This window comes from Falco punctatus (assembly GCF_963210335.1).
Source record: "Falco punctatus genome assembly, chromosome: 14".
Lineage (NCBI taxonomy): Eukaryota > Metazoa > Chordata > Aves > Falconiformes > Falconidae > Falco > Falco punctatus.
The window spans coordinates 11,609,393-11,629,846 of record NC_137594.1 but is presented as its reverse complement, the minus strand read 5'-3'; the positions used below and the strand labels follow the sequence as shown (position 1 = coordinate 11,629,846).

General features: G+C 44.1%; 1 protein-coding gene across 3 annotated transcripts in view; it reads left to right on the top strand.

Annotated features, from left to right (window-relative positions):
• The window catches only part of KCTD15 (potassium channel tetramerization domain containing 15), a 221,981-nt gene that overhangs the window by 168,580 nt on the left and 32,947 nt on the right, over positions 1–20,454 (top strand). Inside the window, exons 2-3 of one of the 3 annotated variants that reach the window (XM_080365034.1) lie at positions 5,708–7,618; positions 13,448–13,623. In XM_080365034.1, the coding sequence (XP_080221160.1) occupies positions 13,460–13,623 (164 nt within the window). In that variant the 5' untranslated portion in view covers positions 5,708–7,618; positions 13,448–13,459. The other 2 variants (XM_080365033.1, XM_080365036.1) reach the window with 2 other exon arrangements.

Below are 20,454 nucleotides of genomic sequence, written 5' to 3'. Positions count from 1 at the left end.
AGACTTTGGGTTTTCTCTCCTCTGTGCACCGTTCAATACATACTTCATCATGAGAAATATGCCTCTTATTTAAGGAGTTTATTCCAACAAGAGAAAAGGCATCCTCTTCTCTTTCTGAGAAGAAATCCATGACAAAAATGTGGAATAATCTGATGCTTAAGAAGTTAAGAGCACAAATCCATGAAAAATGATGCTGCAACACACATGTGCTCAAAAATACAGGTTAGAACAGGTAAATAGAATTTCTGCTACTTGACAATGCTGTTTCTATATCAGACTTTTGAGGATGCTTGTTTTATTAACTTCACATACTTGCACGACATCTGAGGTGATACCATGGATATTAAAAATTTTACAGAGGCAGGATTCTCAGATTTTACTCTCACAGAATATTGGCCTCTGCTTTTTCAACCAAACACACTGTTTAAGTAAAGAAGTGTATCCCCCTGTGTCTGCCTGAAAGGATGCCAGGCAGGGGAAATGAAAAGCTCTGCATAGCTGCGTATCTGAAATCAGTGAAGCAAAGGAGAAGAGACCATCAGGGAGACTGCTAAGGTCCCTGATTCTCAGGCCCAGCGTAAATTAGAGCCCAGCTGGCAGTGGTACTCGGGAGACCATACGCTAGCCGAGGATGGCTGGAGCACAGCATGTTTCAACCATATGTCTGACATACTGCCTCCTTTCCAAGGGTCTCTGGCATAGCAGGATTTGGATAGGCTCTCACTCAGCTGGCCAGGTTCAGAGCCCTCATCTTCTTTGTGCTAAAACAATGGCGCCGCGGCTGCAGCTCAGCTCCGCTCCGGCAGGCCAGGAAGAGCAGCACTGCTGTGCATCACCCATTTGGTAGGAGCACGTTCCCACCACAGCATGTGGTGGAAACGCTCCAGCTGAGCCTGCCTGCATCACAGGTGGGCAGGGATAACTATCAAGGGGTTAGGATGCAGAAATCCTAGACCACAACACTGTTACTGTTCCCTTTTCATACTGTTAGCAGCATTGAGTTTTGTTCTGTGGTATGTCTTGATCTGCAAGTTAGTCGCAGTTCCACAAACTCCAATTCGCTATTCATTTCATCCAACAGATGAACATGACAACCTCAAATTAATTTTTTAGTTTCCAACTTCCAGTTGTGGGGTTTTTTTCTATTATTTAGATATTTTGCAACATAGAAGTGTGCTTAATTCCATCTTCACGTACTGTTAAATTCAGGTTCTGTTTTATCAGCCAAGAAGTCATTCCCTTGCCTCCTAGAACTTATCTATCTACTCAGCCTGTTGTCTGAGGGTCACAACAGCTTGTACCACCTTTTGTTTAGAGCAGATTTGAAAAGCTGAGTGATTGACAATATTCCCTTTCCTACCACTGACATTAGACTTTCCCTGGTCTTTTTCTGACTACCCTGTCCCTTTCTGGAATCAGAGAGGGCCTCCATACCTGGAAGAATTTGCTCTGTTTTCTTTTTCTTCCATTTTCATGATGCTTCATCAGGCTGCTGCTCTCTCAGGTTCTGTCCCAGCCATGCATGATCCAAACCCCTCAGTCTGTTATTTGCCAAAGAAAAAGCATGCTGAAACGCTGCTACCTAAATAAGAAGCAGTTTACCTATGATTCTAGATGTGCCTGTGCCCAAAGATCCTAAAACCAGTAAATTATTTGATACAAAAGGGCCATTATGGCTCTTCTCTTCGTTCTCTGTATTCTGTTAAGTGATATTTTTGCAGTTTAACATATTCCAGACCTTTGCTGGCAGAAGCAATGCATATAACCCCTCTTAGAAGTGTATTCAGTTGGGAGCTGCCTGGCTACACAGGATTTTATACATCGTTCAGCCAAGTCAGCGATCCATATGCAAAAATCAAGCTCTCAGGGACACCATGTGGATTTGTGACATTCTTCAGAGTACTTTGTGTCTCTAAGATACCAATGAATGGATTACATTCAGCTATGTTTTTTCCTCTCTGTGACATATATAATATGGATAAGCTTTATTTTATTTAATAAGTAGCTAAAAACTAATGCCATGCATGTTACTTAGGTTAAAAATACTCCTCAGTATTGTAACTGCCTAAGGAGTGAGAACACACAACAAAATGGCAATGTATAAAACAAGGAACACTGTGCTGAACGCTAACATGGGACATCTCAATTAAGTACATTTCTTTTGGTAACTACTTTTGGCTTATAACAGTTGGAAGCAGAAGAGACAGGCAAACCTCTCCTATACTGTATCGCCTGACAAGCTATTTCATCTTGGCATTCCAGTGTAGATTATTTCTTTGTATCATGCTGTTGTCATGAGTTAGGCGCTGGATAATGGATAGTTTTAAAAACAGTCAATCTGTATTTAGTCAATAAAGTAATGGTTTGTAAACTCACTCAGCAGCAAGCTGTTTCTTGAAAAGAATAGAAGAGCATTCAAGGGAAAAGAGTGACAAGACTCGGTGATTTCCTAATGATCAGATTTTGTTCTTTGTACGGTCATACTTACTGCTCCCAGGAAACTCCTTATCTGCCTACAAATGACAAAAAATTATTTGACTTAATTAGCAAACCCTGGGTCAAGTTCCTGTTCCAGAATGATTGGCACTACAACTGGCTTGAAAACTTGCTTCAACTGAGAGATGTCCTTAATTCTTCCTTTTTATTATTCCTTATATGTCAACTGACTGTAGCGAGTGTTGGAATTTCAACGTGCTTAATATTTCAGGTTTCTCACAAGAACAAACCTTTCCGGCAGCTCTCAACGCATTTGTAACATCAGCCTTCCACACCTTCTGCTTCTATCTCATTTTCAGTGACGGAAGCGACGGTGCTAGTCACAGGATCCAGGGCTGCCTACTCTCCACATTCAGATGTGTTTCTCCCTGGTCTGCAGTCTAGGAGACAGGGCTAAATGCAGTCACATCCATGAAACCTCACTGGAGGCAACAAAGTGCCTACTGAAGATGCACCAGAGTCCAACAACTACTTAGGAAGCACCAATTTCTTACTCTGATCCTCTCTCCCCAAATAAAAGTCCATCTAGATTACAGTGGTGTCTTAACTATGACTAGGAAGAGTATTAATCTATGTATAGGCATCAATTCCTTTGTTTTAAAGGAATAAACTCCTAATTCTCATTTATCTGCTTTAAACACTTCATTAAATGATCCATTTTCTCTTTTTATCTTTTTTTAACTTTTCTTTTTTTATCTTAAAACGCCCTGTAGAGCATGGTGTGTTTTAGACGGGAGGGACAGGCAGTCTGTGGATTTCTTCCTGCGCTTCTTGTAGTTAGTGGGAATATCAATATCATTGCCAGGACGCCAGCAAGCCAGCATCAAGCCTCAGGTTAAGATATATAACCTAAGAAGTCCTGAAGTCAGACTCAAATTTCCAGATAAGACACATAATAAGGAAAAGAGTAAGGACTAAGACAGGATGAGGCCTGCTACCATAGATTCATACGAGGCCTTCAAGAACAATACCGACTGGAAGTTGTTATTCTAATTCATATAGCATGATGCAGAAGAAGTTGATGTTATTTTTCAATTAGTGATACTTTCTTTCACACAGTCAGTAAATTTCAAATCTGGTCATTTCAAAATATGTTTTGAACATCTTTTTTGATAGGACATTTATATTCCTTCAAATCTGCATCTTTTCCCATTCTAGTCATTTTCCGTCCTCTGAAATATACACTATTTGTTATTTTGGGAAAACACAAAAAAAAGTGGAGAAAAATGAGCTGGGGTTCTTGGTGGGCTTCTCTTTCACATTGCCTTAAGAATGTCAGTAATTTTTTTAACAGTTTATTGAAAAAAATGGAAGTGAACTATGGAATAATTAAATAAAAAATCCAGGTTACAGAAAGGTTCTGTCCAACCCCATTTTTAGGCATCTGCACAGAATACAAAGAACTGCTGGTACAAAAAAAATCCAAGGTATTTAATTTGAAATATTTAGTATCTTAATAAACAGATGCTGGGCATTTGGCCAAGAAATTTTAAAACACCTATGATAAGTTATAACTTACCACTTTTAATCATAATATCCTGCAACTGAGCTCAGGAATCTTCTGTTATACATTTCAGATTGCTTTATAGGGAGGATAATAGAGTTGTTGAGAAAATAAGTTATGTTCAGTTCTAACAGCATTTCTTCTTTTTTGTTCACTACATACTATTTAGTATTTTCCTTTGTACACTTCTTAATAGTTGAGCTTTAAGTGAAACTCTGAACAACAACATTAGGATTCAAAATACAGTGGAAGATTTTATTTTCAGGGTCACAAGTAGCATAGCGAGATTTCTCTCTTAAACAATGACACTTAGTATCTCTGTAGTTCTATGAATACTTTTGAAGTGTCATATTAAAACCAATCTCTTGGCCTTCAGGCAAAGAGAAGCAATTAGTCTTGGAGTTGTGAATAAATAAAAATCCATTTATATACCCGTCCTTGACACGTACCTTGCAAATCTTAGAAACTTCATCTAGTGGGAAAAGAAATGTTAAATCATGAACACCAATACTAATCATATTGCAATGTTGCTTCCTAAAACTGTTTAGTTTATATCAGTCTTTTAAGTATTAATTCATATGTATATATTCATACATATTGAAACACAACAACAGAAAGGCTTTCACACACTTGAGTGAGAAGAAAGAAATGAGTGAGTGCATACAGAGCTATAACGCGTACCTTTATTACCCTCAACATTAATACAGGCAAGAAAAAACTCAAAGCTCTCAAGTACATTGTCCTTTTCTTAGATACTGTGAAAACAATCCTGCACAAGTTACATACCATGCGCATGCCTTTTCATCCCAAGTGCTACCGTGTCTTTGCTTTGATCTGCAAACAAACAAACAAAACAAATCTTTATTAGCCATGCATCCCATTTCCACGCAGCACAATTAAATGGTACCTCTCACAGATGTGTTGGGATGAGTCAGAAAACAATTTCTGCTTTTTGTTCAGTGCAGCATGTTTAGATCTTCTCTTTCCTCTTTACTGTGCCTCCATGCAGAAGCATCCCATTTTTACAATGCTTTGATTGCTGTTTGAGATTCTCCTATTTATTTTTCATTTAGCAGTTAGTAATTCACAGGGGAAGTAAAAATTATGATGCCAAGCCATCCCAAATAGTCCGCTTGCACCCCTACAGAAAAGCTGAGTGAAACTGGGGCTGCATGACAGGTCACCGAGTCTCAGTGCATCTCGTCCGCCCTGTATCCACTTGTTGACCAGAGTACTGGGGAGATGAGGCTACTTAGGCTACAGCCTTGCCCAGTGCTCAGGTGAAGCAGCCGTCTGGGGACACGCTCGCCTTCAGAATTTGTTTTAGAATAAAATCCACCCTTTTGTGCGGTGCTCTCAGAGGCAGAGTCCCACCCTGGAGGTCAGGTGTGGGACGGTGACCCTGCCAAAGGATCACACCTGGGCTGATGGGATGGTCAAGGAAAACAAATTTTAGTCTGTTCTGGATGCAAATCTCTCTGCTGACCTAGTTCTCATTCTCCTTTTCATTTCAGAAGCTCAGCTAAAAATCCATAAATTAAGGAAATTAACTGATGGAGCCTCCGGCATCTTTGTAAGCTATTTAAATCTTTAAATTTACAACATCTTCTGCATATATCAAGTAATTGAACTAACTGCAGGGATGTAACTTTAATGAGAAAATTTCCCTCTTCTCCTGTAGTTTGTACTCTAAAAAAAAAAAAAAAGCTACCCTTAGGAGAAAAGTTTCTGTTTATTCCTGCCACGGAAGAGAACTTTTAAAAAAACCAAACACCTTAGTTTTAGGGGTCCTGCCTGCCTTCCTGCCCTGCTCCCCGGCGGGGCGGCCCCGCGGCGCGTTGGGGAGCGCGGGTGCGGCGGGGAGCGCGGCCCCTCCTGCGCGACGGCGGCCTGACCTTCCCGGGGCCGCGCAGCGTTGCATAACTCCCCTGCGCGGCCGCGCTCGGCGCTAGTAGGCGCTGCAGCCCGACGAGTCGCAGCGGCCACCGGCCGCCGGGAAGCGCGGCGCCCCTCCGCGGGCGCGGTAGGCGGCGGGTGTCCCCCGAGCGCCGCGGCCACGCCAGGGGGCCGCCCGCCGGCTGCGGCGCGATCGGGGCGCGGAGCGGCCCCCCCGCACCCGCCGCCAAACTTCCGCGGGGACCAGCGCGGAGCCGGGCGCGGGGGTTGCACCCCCCGCGGCGGCTGGCAAACGCGCGCAGGCATCGGCAGACCCGCGTCTTTGGCTGAAAGTTGAGGGAGGGCTTTGCTTTTTCTTTTTTTGTTCCCCCCCCCCTTTTTTTTTTTGAGGGGGGGAAGGGGGTTGTTCCTTGCTGCACCACCTCCCCCGCGCCTGGTGCGCGCCCGCAGAGCCGCCCGCGGAGCCCCGCGCCATCGCGCCGCGCGCTCTAATTGAAATGGCGCTTTTGGCCGGGGGCGGGCTGCCAGGGCGCTCCGCAATAGCACAATGCATGTCGATAGACGTCATTTGGTTTTAATGGCCTACAGGAAATTTGGCGTTTACAATGCGAGACATTAGCAAAGGGTGAAAGGGAGGGGGAGGCGGGATGGATGGATGGATGGGAATAATTGCAGGCCCCCCCCACCCCCGCCTCCGAGACCCCCCGTCCGCACCCCGGCGGCGCTGGGTGCTGGGGGGTGTGTGTGTGCGGGGGGGTGTCAGGGCTATTTTTTTATTATTTATTTTTGAACTTGATCTAGTTTATCAACAAGTGCAGAGTGGGTGCTACCCTAATTGTAACAGAGGAGTCAAGAGATGTGAGAAACGTGCCCTGTGTTACTTATTTGGGAGCTGAAAATTTATGCCTAGTTGAAAATGCCTGGGGAAATATTACATCAGACCAAATGACAATGATTAAAATCAGCTTTTTCCCCCCCATTCCCCCCCTCTCTTTTCCTCCTTCTTCTTTTCAGTAAGTCTGTTGAAGGACGTGACAGTGGCCTGATCCTCCCCAACACCGAACCGTTATCCCCCGGCAGGGCCGGGCCGGGCCGGGCTGCGCGGGGCTCCCGCCCCAGCCGCGCGGCGCGGAGGGGCTCGGCGGGCAGCGGCGCCGGGGGCGCGGGCTGGGGAGCCGGCCGCCTTCCCAGCCTTATTTAATTTTCAGGGGTTGTATTTTATTTTATTCGGGGGGGGGGGGGAATAAATCTGGAGACCTTCACCAAAAGGAGGGAAAAATATCCAATTTTCATCGCAAAATTAGCTAGGGCGAGAGCAAAGGGCTGAGCTAATTGTAGCCTAATCCTCTGCCCTGCAGGCGTTTGCAAAGCCCTGAGCAAGAATTCGCTTTTTTTCCTCCTCTTCTCCCTTCCCTCTGTTATTTAGAGACGGGATTATTGCCTTTCTTCTCATAACAGCCTCGGCAGTTTCATTTAAAGGCTTTTTTTTTTTCCCCTCACACACACACACACACACACACACACACAAAATAAATACAAAAAGAAGCAGCAAAAACGGGGAGAGAGAGAGGAGAGAGAGAGCAGCTTTAAAAATAATAATAATCACAGCAGGATCTGCGGAGCAAAGATAGTAATAAAAGCAAAAAAGCTGAGCCCATCCACACACAAACCCAACAGAGCCCAAAGCCAAAGGGGGGCTCGCAGATCTCTTCTGCGCTCAAGGTAAGGAACGCGGCGGCTCCCGCGGCTGCCCGTGCCGGGGCCGGAGCGCGCAGTGCGCGCCGTGCCGTGCATTGCATCGCATCGCATTGCATCGCGCCGCGCCGCGCCGCGCCGCGCGGCACGCTCGCGCCTTCGCTCGCTCTCTTTTTTTTTTTTTTTTTTTTTTTTTTTTTTTGGAAAGTGCCTCTTCTTCAAACTAACTCGGCGCTTGGCTCCGGAGGAGAAGCGGCGGAGGGGTGTTTTTTTAAAGCTACAGGACCCGTTTGCAGCCGCCCCGCTTTGATAGCGCTGCGTGTGTGTGTGTGGCTCTGTGTGTGTGTGTGTGTGTGTGTGCGCGCCCGTGTGTATGTTTTGTTTTGCTCCGCTCCAGCATGGGCAGCGCCGGCGGAGCCCCGCGGCCCGGGGTGCCCGCGCTCCCGCTGCCGCCCCGGCCTCGGCTCTGAAGACGGCCCAGCCCCAGCGCGGCGGAGGCAGCGCGGCTCGCTCCGCGCTCCCGCATGGTACACGCGGAGCCGCGGGGGTCGGGCGGGCGGCGGGCGGGGTGCCGCGGCGCGGGGGTGCGCGGGCCGGGGCGCGGGGGCTGGCGGCGGGGCGGCTCGGCACAAAGGGAAGGCGGGCGACAATGGGGAGCGCCGCGTATGGAAAACACGGGCGGGCTGTGAATGAAACTCTGGCGCCAGTGAGAGTGGAAGGCTTGGTTTGGGGTAGACTTCAAACCACTCTAGGCTATAGTTTGCATTTCTGTTCCTGCATGCGATGTGGCACACTTCTGCAAAATTAATACATTAGCCTGGCTAATGCTCACCACCATTGGCTGCACGGAAAATGTACAGGATCGGGGATTCGGGGTTGGCTTTTTTTTTTTTTTTTTCTTGCATTCATCTAAGACATCTCCTTTCTTGTTATGTGGGAATAAGTAAAGGACGCCATGTTGTGCTTTTTTTTTTTTTTTTTTTGGTTGAATTTTATCTTCGGGCATACAGGGTGTTTAGAAGAAAAAGGCAGAAGTTGAGTGACCGGGTGCGTTGCCTGCTGGTGATTTCCCTGACCATCAGTAGGGAAAGGCATTCGGGTGACGTGAAACTTGCACTAAATAGACTGGAGACTGCCAGAGATAGGCGGGGTGCGGGGTGTGTGTGTGTGCGGGGGGGGGGGGGGGGGGGGACCCAACCTTTTTTTTCCCCCTTGTTCTTTTTTCCTCCCCGCCCCCCCCGTCGGTAATCAGAGCTCCAGAGGGAGCTCCCCCCTCCCCTGTAAAAGTTTTGGGCACCATCTCATCTGTCACTCGGTCCGGTGCTCAGTGAAGCCGCGCGGAGGTGTGTGCAAATGTTTACGGACTTTTAATTTTGGAGCCGTCGAGCCCGAGGTTTGCAGTGCCCCCCTCCTTGCTTTGTCTTTAGGCTGGGTTCACGGCGTAAGCAGTTGTCTCGGAGTGGCTCTGGAGGCAGACCCGAGCGGTCGCCGTCCCTGTTTATAGAGACAAAGGTAATTGCCAAGTCTGTAGCTGTGCCCCTCTGGCTGCGCTAAACGCCGGCTGGGGAAATGCAGGCGCTGCCGTCAAGTCACGGGAGGGCCGGGTAACTCCTGCAGCCGGGTCCTGCCCCACAGAGCACTCTGGGGCTGGGGCGCCCGGGGGCTGCGGCGGGCGATCTACCCCTGATGCTCTCCTGGGTCCGCCGGTAAAGAAATCAAGGTCTCCGGGGAGGGAGAGGAGCTTTCCCGGGAACCCAGTCAGGGGATCGGCGTGGGAGCAGCTGCGGGCGCTGCGCCGGGTGCAGCCGGGCCGGGGTCCTGCGGCCGGGCCGGGGGTCTGCAGCCGCCGGGACCCCGCTGGCCCTGGCTGCGGCCGCGACCTGCCCTCGCTCCGGCTCCCCGGGGGAGCGGGCTGCTTCATGGCAGGTCCTTAAACCTGCCGTTTTCATTTCACGTCTTCAATGTGCATGAAGGAATTAAACTGCACGAGTGAATAACAGCATTAGTTTCAATTAATTTTTATCCTGGCAACAATAAACTTGAGAAACAAAGCGCTTTTACATCCTTAATTAGTCTTGCTTCCCATCTGTAGTCTTTTAAGTGCCTGCTCCTTGATTTAACTTTGTCCCTCCTTCAGAGCCGCCTCCTTTTTCATTCTTTTCCCTTTTTTCTCGTTACCCCTGCCAGACCGCTGCCTGTTTCTTTCCTGCAACCTTTCACCTCCCTTGTCCCTATCTGTCTGCTCTGTTCTGTGCAGTTTATTTCTACTGTATTTTCCCAACATCAACAGCCAGTATTGGTTACCATGGCCCCAAGCTATGTGCAGAGGTGGGAAAGCTTCATCCGCCCAAAAGTTCTTACACTTTTGAAGTCTTTCTTTTAGTAGGATCTGAAATGTATCATCTAGAGTGTGTATTAAATGAACAGTATTCCTGAAGGCTTTAGAGCAAGAAAGGCAACACCCTGGAAAATTCTGCAGTCTTTCAGCATTCTCTGCCCTAGGGTTATAGCCCTGGGCACGGAGCTGAATGGAGCTCTTACAACTGCCTTCTGTTTACCTTTTATGGTTAAAATAACAGCTTAGCAAAGAAGCAACTTCATGGAGAAACGATTCAGTGAAATCATCTCAAGCTGTAGCAGCATAGCTAGTTTAATCACCCCTAGAGAGCTGAACAACTGTGAGCACAATGGGACACAAAATCATTTTGTGTGTAAATGAGCATGGCATTGTGATTATTTCACTTTGCATGGGCAAATAGTTTTTACAAGCAGTACTTATGCAGTTAGCTTAGAAAGGCAGAAAAAGATAAGCTGGCTCTGAAAGATCTTGGTGTGTAATGTTTGAAAAACTAAATATTCACATAATTTGGGAATCAGGCTCTATTGATTTTGCCTTCAGCAGGTTCCTGTGTTACTTATTAGAGCAGGGTTATTGCCTGTGCCACTAGTTGGGATGCTGTATCCTGTTGTAGGCAACTAAAGAGCAAGGATTATTTTAACATGGTTTAATAAATGAAGTTTGTTAGTGTTTCTGCGATATTTACCCTTAAGGTTTTAATTTTCACATCAGTATTAGAAAATATGTGCATAAAGACTTTCACCGGATAAATAAATTTAGGATTTTTGCTTTGTGCATAAAATAACTACATTACTCAGTGTGATGAATTTTAGCTGCGTTTTACATTAACAAGAAGAAGGAGTCATTAGAAATAGGGTTACGGTACCTTAAGAAATAGGGGCTATTTATTTTTTTGGAGCAATAGGAATGTTTTCAGTGCCCTTTATGTAGTGCTTAGCAATTACGCCCCTTGACAGTTTGCTCATATGAAGATGATTGAATTCCACAACTTCAATAAAAATGTAGGATTCATTTTTTTAATAGGAATCCTCTCCGACCAGGGGAAAAGCCTGTGTTCTAATTCCCCTTCTCCTCCCCTCCCCCAAAAAGCCAGTGGCACCCTCAATAAGTATGAAAAGCCATAAAAGTTTGAGAACTATTTTAGCTTTCCAGTGATTTTCTATAATTAAGTGTTTTTTCAACACATGCTCTAGCTGAGAGATGCCAAAAGCAGAGGATTGTTCAAAAGGTCCCTCCAGTGAATAGTATAAATTAAATATCTACTGTGTGAGTATGGCCTCACTGAGAATCTCAGACTCTTTACAGATCAAGGAATTTACTGGTATACCAACATTAAACAAAATCCTAAGATAGCAGCCGTGTTTAAATATGCACAAATAGATTCAGATCACTTGATCTTTAGCTATCTGTGCATATTTTAAAATTGAAGCCTGTATTTCAAGACAAATGGTTAAATGTAAGACGCATTTACAGAGGACTGGAAGTCCTTTGATTTCATTTGGAAATTGTAACAAGGGGTGCAGATGAGCCCTAATTAGGCACTTGTTTTGTGAAACTGCATGAGATTTATTTCTAAGGCAGCTCTGTAGCATGTGAGGTCTGTACCTTTATCATTAGTGATAATAGTTGGGGTCTGAACAAAGACAGGGTTGACATTCAGCCTGGATCTTCTGACCCTTTCATTTAAGTGAAGGAGTAGAGAGTGAACATGAGTTTACAGTGCTCTTTGGTAAGAAAAAAAACCCCTTTGTCTGTGTTGGCAGACAGATGAGGCACCCACAGAGTAGTAAACATGTCGATGAAATACTGTAGGTACTTAGTATGTAAGTTGTTTTTAAAAGTTAGTTCTTTTATTTATGCTATATGACATATTTAGTGAAGATTGCCCACAACAGGCTCTTGTGGGAAACAAGAAAGCAGCGTCTTCAGTCATGAAAGGATTCAATCACTTTCCTTGAAGGTGGTGCTGTAGTAAAAATGTTAATGCCCAATTTCGCATCGGCTGACACAGGAGTCCTAGGACAGAGTTGGTATTTGCTTCGTGTTCAGTGCAGATGTCCGTCCAGCCTCCGAAGAGAAAAGGATGTGGATTCATAATGGGGTGATGTATTTCTGTGCTGTAGATGCAGGAAATTCTTAGGAGCTAACCAAGATGAAATACAGTAAATGGAGATGTGATGACTTTGTGAAGCTGTCCAGATGTATTAAGATTTTTCAGTCCCTTTCTATATAGCTCAGAATTTGTTTTTACAAAGAATGTTGCTAATTGTATGTTCATCGAGTGGGGTAGCCAGGCATCTTGTGCAAAATACTGCTGAGAGAAAGGCGAGACCAGCTTTAGATTTCTAAGAAACATTGTCAAAGTAATGTGAGAGAAATGGGAATTCACTTTGCAAAGCTGCATGTAAAGTGCTTGTCAGATGTAAGGAAGAGCCTGGGTGCTTGGTAGCATGCTTGCAGAACAGAATACCAAGAAAATTAGATTATATTCAGAAATGTCTTCAACTGTAATGTTTTGCATATGTTGCTTTACCCATAAGGGGGAGAATGGATGGACATTTTTTTAAACTTTATAAAAGGGTTTTTTTCCATTTGACATGTATGCCGTCTATACCGATTTAACTGAAATCAGCTTTGAGACACGTTTCATGCAGAATAAGCTGTGCTTTTCTTACAGAAGAGAATGAGGAATTTTCTTTTGCTGTGGTTGTCGTGTTCATTTTTAAAGACATTTCAGTATTTTTTGCTTTGTATGTCAGCTGAGGATTTTTGGACTCAATTCAGAAATTTCACTAATTTTCAAATATTTTATTAGGTGGATTGTTGAATTTGCAATTTTGTATGCCAGACTGTATGGTACTTTCTAAGGTGTCTTGTCATGGGCCAGTTTATATATCACACTGGTTTCACTGCTTCCAGGTATTAATTGCTTTCCATTTGAAAGTTTATTAGTTCTTTATGTCTAATACTAAGACTTAACTGAAAATTATGCATTTATTTCACAATTATTGAAAATAAACCTGAAAATTGATCTTAGTTTGATGTGAAATTTACTAGATGTATAAACTAAATGCCTTAGGTACTGAGGAAGTCACTAATTTAGAGGTGTCTCGTTACTGAGACAAACTTGCAAAAACCCCTGAATCCCAATTCACAAATTGGTTATTCGTTTGTCAGGGGATATTTCACATCTAACACATAAGCCTGCGACCTTTAATTAGAATTTTGCAGTTTGTTTTATGCCCCTTGAGGCTGACACCTTGAAAAATTTTTTTCTTGATTTCTTATTGCTAATAAGCATCTTTCTCTTCCCCTCTGGTACTTTGAAGAAAATGATGCAAATACACTTAATTACAGTGGTGGCAATAATTTGTTAGCTGAATATGTGATCAGGCAGATGCAAAAATGATCTGATTAGATCTGTGATCACACTGGAAAGAAAGGTAACACACTGCTACATTTAAGAGAAACTGTTCTTTTTTGCCTTCCCTTTGCAGGAGGGAAGAAGCATGTCCCGTCTGTCTCTAACACGGTCCCCAGTTTCTCCTCTGGCTGCTCAAGGAATTCCTCTCCCAGCTCAACTCACCAAGTCAAACGCTCCCGTACACATCGATGTAGGAGGACACATGTACACCAGCAGCCTGGCTACCTTGACAAAGTACCCAGACTCCAGGTAAGACCTTGGCATTTTCAGGCTCTCTGCCCAAATTTCTGTTTGTTGCATGGAAAGAGGCATGTACCTGTGAGGAATATTTCAATGCAAAATACAATTTATTATATATTCACCACTTATGAATAATTCAGTTCCCGATTTATACAGAAACTTCACTGGGGTTCTACAGAAAAAAAAGCCTTTAAAATTTATATTTTTTAGAGTCTATTCATTTTCTCTCCCAACATCTTCTGCACTCTGCTGATACATTTGAAGCACCTGTTGGTGTACTTTCCTAGATAATTTCTAACTGTACCAAGCAACTACTTTCAGATTTAGGGGAGGAAAAGTTCCTTTTTTTTTTTTTTCTCTTCCTTGGAAAACAGAATGGCTCTCTTACACTGGGACTAATGGATGCTTCTGTTGGCCAGCCAAAAAAACTAACCTCAGTGGCAGCTGTGTGCCTCTGTGTCAGTGGTCATTCCCTTTGGGCAGTGGCCAGCTGACTGCTCTGTCCACTTGCAGCTGCAGGCTGGATTGAACCTTTGCATGCTTAAAGGTGGCTGATTTGTGCTAGACAGGTTGGTGACATGTCTGGCAAAATTTATTCAGATCTGGCCAGTATTGTCTGAGACTAGACTCTAGATATGCCACATTATGAACAGATGTGATATGAGAGTATATTTGTGTATGTGGCAGTCTTTATTATTTTCCCAGTGGGACTGGGTGCTGAGCACTGTGAGAGATGGGGGATCCTGGGCAGCATCAGGCCTGTGACAGTAGTGTGGACAGGACCACTGTGTTAAGGGTTAAAGCACATTCATTGGAGCACAACATTAAGACATACCTGATTTTGATTTACAGTTACAATCACTAAACCAATTCAAGGTTTTGTCATTCAGAGTGCTTATTTTTCAGACAGGTAAGTGCCTCATATGTAACCAGGAGAAGGTATAGATGTGCAGCGTCAGGGTGCCCAGCAGACAGGTTAAAGGAGGCACTATGGACTCAAAAGCAAACCAGAGCCCAGGTCAGCAAGTTTTGTTGCCAGAAGTTTTGCTGCCTACAAGGCTAGTATTTCCCTTAGGGCTTAGATGATTATTTTTTTTTTGTATGACAATCAGTATAAAGCTCTAGTTTCATTTGAAGATTTTTCCTTTACAAGAACTAAGGATTTTTGCACAGATTTGGCAGGTTCCCAAGCAATAAATGACATTTATGGAGACACCTTGAAATGCCTCTGATGTCATGAAGCATATGGCTGTGATTTCATTCGAAGGAAAGGGAGCTGCTGAAATTCTCTATGGAAAAGAAACAGTTCTTAAAATACCTGTATTTTATGGTCAGACCAAAACAATATGATTTTTCTGGACAGTGTGTTTAATGTCTGTGTGGTACTGCTTCAGTCATAGAGAAGAAATCTGTTCAGTGGGGAGAGATTTATAACAGAAGCAGACAAATGCTTTACAGTATAAAAAATACAGAGAAGATTCAGCAGTTGTAACAGAGTGGCACATCTGTTTCCACATTTTAAAATACCACTGCTGACTATTTTTAAAATGTGCCCCATATCAGACTTACTTAATAAAAGCTTCAGTTATAGAAGCTTTGGGAGAATATACATAAATTCACAGATTTTATTTAAAGATAATAGATTACTGATCTAAAGCTTTTTTTTCCCCTGTTTGATAAACAACAACGTATTTCTTCAGATTTTTTACTTTGTCTAAACTGTAAGTACAAAACTGACCAAGAGCTCACGTGCTGCCTGATGTTTTAGTATGTACTGTCTTCTGTTTGTAGCACTGTGTTATCTCATAAGGCTTCAGTGCTTTTTCACATGCTCAAACTTCAGTTCTCACTGGAGTAAGAGCTTACAGGATGAGACGTTTTTATAGCAAAAGATCACCCTTCACCAGCATCCCAACTAGGACATATTGCTGTGTACATTATGAAGCTGGATGAAGGGTACACCTTAATTTATGATTGTTTTTCAAAGTTTTTTTAAATTTGTTTTTTCTGCAGTGCTGCATACTAGACTTGATTGGTCACCCCCCCCATTGAGTCTGGCCTGCTCTCATTCCTGAGTCTGGCCTGCTCTCATTCCTGGTTAAGGGAAAGTACTTGCAGTTATTTCAGCAGGGATGGTTGGAGCTCCTGACGGTGCTTCGCTGCCCTGGTGTGTATATTCCGTAAGGCACAGGCTGTCTTCACAGTGGTCTGTGTCTGTCAGGTGCAGGAAGGAGATAGCTTTTCTGAGCAAGACATCTGGAAATAATGGCAGAGCACTGTTAGCTTACACTCAGAAAAAAAAAAATGTATTGGCCACATATAGAGGCATGGCCATACTTACCTATACACAGAGCTTTCTTTTTTGGGCACTGTATTAAACTCTTGGTTTGAGCACGAGTTCGAAGGCTTGTAGATTGTTTTTCAGCAAAAGATGTAAGCATACCCTGAAATATTTTGCTGAGTCTTAGCTTCAGTACATAAAATAGTTTGCGCTCACTAAAATTGAAAGCTGTGGGAACAAACTTCCTCTTTTTTTCCTGTTACAATCTCTTTGTTTCTTCCTCTGCATTCCAAAATCCTAACTAGGCTTTTAGTTTGTCATATATACTGTACATGTGTGTTTAAGGACACATACAGACTGTGAATGTGTAGAAATACAATCAAGGTGCGCTTACACAGAGACATCACATGCTAATGGAAAACAGGAAAAAAATAAAATCAGCAAATCATGTTTATACTTCCATAGTATTTTGAGGAGGCCCAATCCTATTAGGTCCTGAACAAACACAATTCACATTGACTTCAATGGGAGGGAAGAGCTCCCAGCAGCTTGCTAGATCAGGCCCAGCAGGAGAAAGTATAGGTATGACCAGTTCCTGCCTATACCTGCTCTCCCGTCACCCCTCTGGTATGATATAAATTACACCTGACAGCAGGCAGCATGATATTGTAATTTGTTAGGATTGACTGTGCTTAGCCCACTTAGCTGGCTCTGCTTGGCTCTTCCCAAGTCACTTGGTGGGCTCCAGTTAGGGGAGGTAAAGTACCCGATTCTCGAAGTCTGTGTCATAGGAGCAGCTAGCTGGTGATGTGAAGTTGGAGGGCAGATCTTGCATTTCAGTGATCCCAGAGTTGTTTCAGAGCAACTTTGACAAAAGTCTTTAACATTGTTTATGTTAGTGCTGCTGTGGGAAGAGCATTTGTCCATTGATTAAATTAGCATAAGTAAAGGATGCCAGATTAGCCATTAAAAGGGCTAGATAGATGCTCCCTTTCCAGTAAATTTTTATGGGCTGCTTAAATTCTCTCAGCTAAAAAGGAGAAAACTTGAGCAGCACACAACTGGTGTGACAAAGGAGAAGAGCCACTGTCAAATATTGTTTCTAAACCACTTACACTCACCTTACATACTGCTCTTACACACCTTTCCAATTGGCTTTTTGAATGAAACACCGTACTAAAGAAACATCAAACTCTGAGAAATTGTGGCCACCGACAGCATAATGATGGTGGTCACTGAAATTATCTCAGAAGTAATATTATTAATCCCTCTTCCTATAGCCACTTAGGGCTGCTTTCTGTGCATACCCAAAATTGCCGTTAAAGGTAACAAGCTTTGGAGGTACAAGGAGGCTGATGTTGTCTTACCTGGATCTGAGGCTGGATTTCAGGAGTGTATTTTCAGCAAGTTCTCCCACCAAAACTCCCAACTCTGGTAATTGTGAGTTACAGGAAGAAAGAAGAAAAACCTGTTGAATTCAGTCTCATGACCCTTACCACCAACATCTTCTTTCTAAACTAACTGGCTAAGTAGACAAATTATTTACCTTTGAGAGCATTTCCTCTAGAAATTCCATTCATGTTTTCTCCCAGAGGACCTCTGAAGCAGCTCCTTCACACATTGACACTTGAATATAGATTCATATGACAGACTGTAAAGGCTGCAAAGCCTTTAGCAGATCTGTACAAGGAGTTGCAAATTGTATTTATCCAAGGGAGTGAGACGGTTCTTCATTTAAAAAACAAACCCACACCAGAAGTCCAAGCTCCTGACCTGCAGTCAGGAATACCCAAAGACACTGCCAGATCCTCCAGTCTTACTCCCACTGAACTCAGTGGCAGACAGCTCATTGACTTCAGGTGGAAAAGAACTGGAAGTTCCAAATCCCCAAGTACCACCGCAAGCCCCGGCTTCTCAATTTCAGTGGAAACTTTGATACCACTTTGAATTCCTGTTAGAAAGCAGAACAAAAGTTTTCATCAGAAACCTGTCCTTGTTGCAGCCCTAAATAATGTTTTTAACTCAAGGAATCGCTGTGAGCCCTTTGTGAATTGTTCTGCTATAAAAGGTAAATATATGTACCTTACGTTCCTGGTTAATTAGTATTTGTTGAAAAACCCTCTATTAAAGATAAGCATGTTCTTTTGTTCAAATTTTATTTATAGAAGTTCATGCTTTCCATGGTGTTAATCATGTGACAGAAGCAAGCAAGAATATTTTAATTGACATAGCACTGTCTAGGTGGGAGTAGCATGGGCGCACAGACCACATGTAGTGCACCATGTTTGGGACCTCTCTGCTCCCAGCCTTTCCTTTTCAGGAAAATTTTGGCCCCATGGCCCAAGGCATGTCAAGCCAGTGCTAACATAGTGCACATCCTGATCTCAGCTTTTGGGGAACCTGGGCCCACTCTGGACGCTATGTCCTCCAAAGAAAACCAGCCCAGGCTTTATTAAGTGTTTCAGAAACTAACGACCTTAGCTGTTACAAGACATAGTAGAGCGCTCCAGGCATATCCCCCTGCCTCTCCTTTGAACTTGTGGACTTTTTTTTTGTCATTTACAAAGGATTTCCCTAAAGCACGTGTCTTCTCTTGACTTTTTTGTTAAAACAGTCACCCTTTTATAGATGCACCCTCAGACAATTTCTCCTACCAGGTGTGACCTCTTGATTCTAGCTACTCTGTAGGTATCTGTGGGTTTTAATTCCCTTAACCTTTTCCTCTACACCTCCATCTCTCTGGTTGCTGGAGCTCAGCACTGACACCTGAGGTCTTCTGCTTCTCCCCCCTTTTCTGCAGCCGCAGTGGGCTGGGCTGAGTTCAGGGGAAAGCGCTTCTCCAAGTTTTAGGTCCCCTGTGTTGACCCTGACAACATGATTTCTGACCCCGTACAGCCAGGTACAGTGGCTTTGTAAACTCAAATACACCTGCTACGGAGACCTACAAGATGGATTTTCCACATCATCCGTTACACAAAGGGCTCTGTACTGGATCTGCACTTCTTGGGAGGGAGCAGGAAAATTCTTAATTTAGATATGTTTAGGACATATAATTCTCCAGACTCAGCATACCTGAGAACATCTCACATTTTTTGCTCATATAGCATCAGTCCAGTGTCACTCTTAACTTACTTGCTAATTTCCAATCAGATCTGTGTATTACTAATATTACAGCCTGAAAAAAATACCCTGTTAGCAAGTTTTGTCACTTACCCCATGCTGGTAGTTAGGGTGTAAATCAGTCCTTCAACAAGGCCTGTACTCAGGCCAGGTTAAGTGGAGTGAAGACCAGATTTGTTCATAACCAGAGATTGTTGGTGGCTACAGAAGCAGAGCACATTTGAGAGCAGGATCCCGGTCTGCAGCAGCAGCAGCGTCAGCTCTCTTGGGCCAGCACAGCCTCCTGCCAGCCCTGTGCCACAGAAGTCCTGTGCCATGTGGCACTGGTAGCATCCATCCTGACATAGGTGTCTCCCAAACCTCTCTGTGCCACTGTTACTCTGTGCTGCTTACCCACCCAGCAACTGTATAGTTTCTTGTCCCTCTTCAGTCCCTCTCTCATCCCTGCACACCCACTAAACTACTCTGGTTCAGGCACAGTGAAGGACATAGGCAAGCATGCTGCCACGGTGCATTTCACCCTTTGTAAGGTACCACTCTTCCCACCAAGGCCAGTTGTGAAGCACCCTGTTTGCAGGGTGATACCCGACTTAGACACTCACGGGCTACGAACTGTTGTCTGTTACCCAAAAGGCAGAGCTGCTGAGTAGGTGCCAGCAGCCCACATTCAGGCGAAGTGCTACAAAATGCACCTGCATGCGAGCTGCAGCAGAAAGCTCATTATTTTTAATCGGTATTGTGAACTTGAACCATACACAGACTTTAAAGCAAAACACCTGAAGAGGCAGGAGCAAGCTCAGAGATGCAGGTTATGGGCATGGTGCATGAGCACCGTGCACATGTAACGACACGGCACACCAGTGTGGCAGCTCTGCAGAGAGGGGTGAGCCTGCTAGGGCTCCCCTGGGCTCTGCCATTGTTTAAGGCAATCAGGTGTATGCTGCAGATGGGAACAAGTAAAGGAGCTGAAAATCAGAGGTTTGGTTATATGCAGTGCCTTTTCTGAGCTAACATCAGAATTTTCATGGAGGTTAAAATAATTTCTGTTTTTTATTTCATGCACCTGTAATTTAGAGATAAATCTTTTGAATTTTTCTTACTTGGTTGTTGACTGGGTAAACCTCTCTTTGGTTTCTAATAGAATTTTGACCAGAAGAACACTTAGGGAAAAAACAACTTAAAAAGGGCTTTCTCCTTTGCAGCCCTTGTCCCCTCCACCATCTGCCTGCAGATGTTGCACTTACCAGAGTGAGAGCTGGAGAAAGTGAAGGAAATCTTACTGCCAGGCTGCTGAATCAGATAGTGTAAAACGAACCAGTCTTTCCTCATCTGCGAAGCCAAGTATTGCTGCTTTGTATGGGCTGCCGCGTGACGGAGGTCACACAAGTCCATGCAGCACTTTGATAAGCTCTGGAAAAGGTGTGAAATGTTTGTTCCTA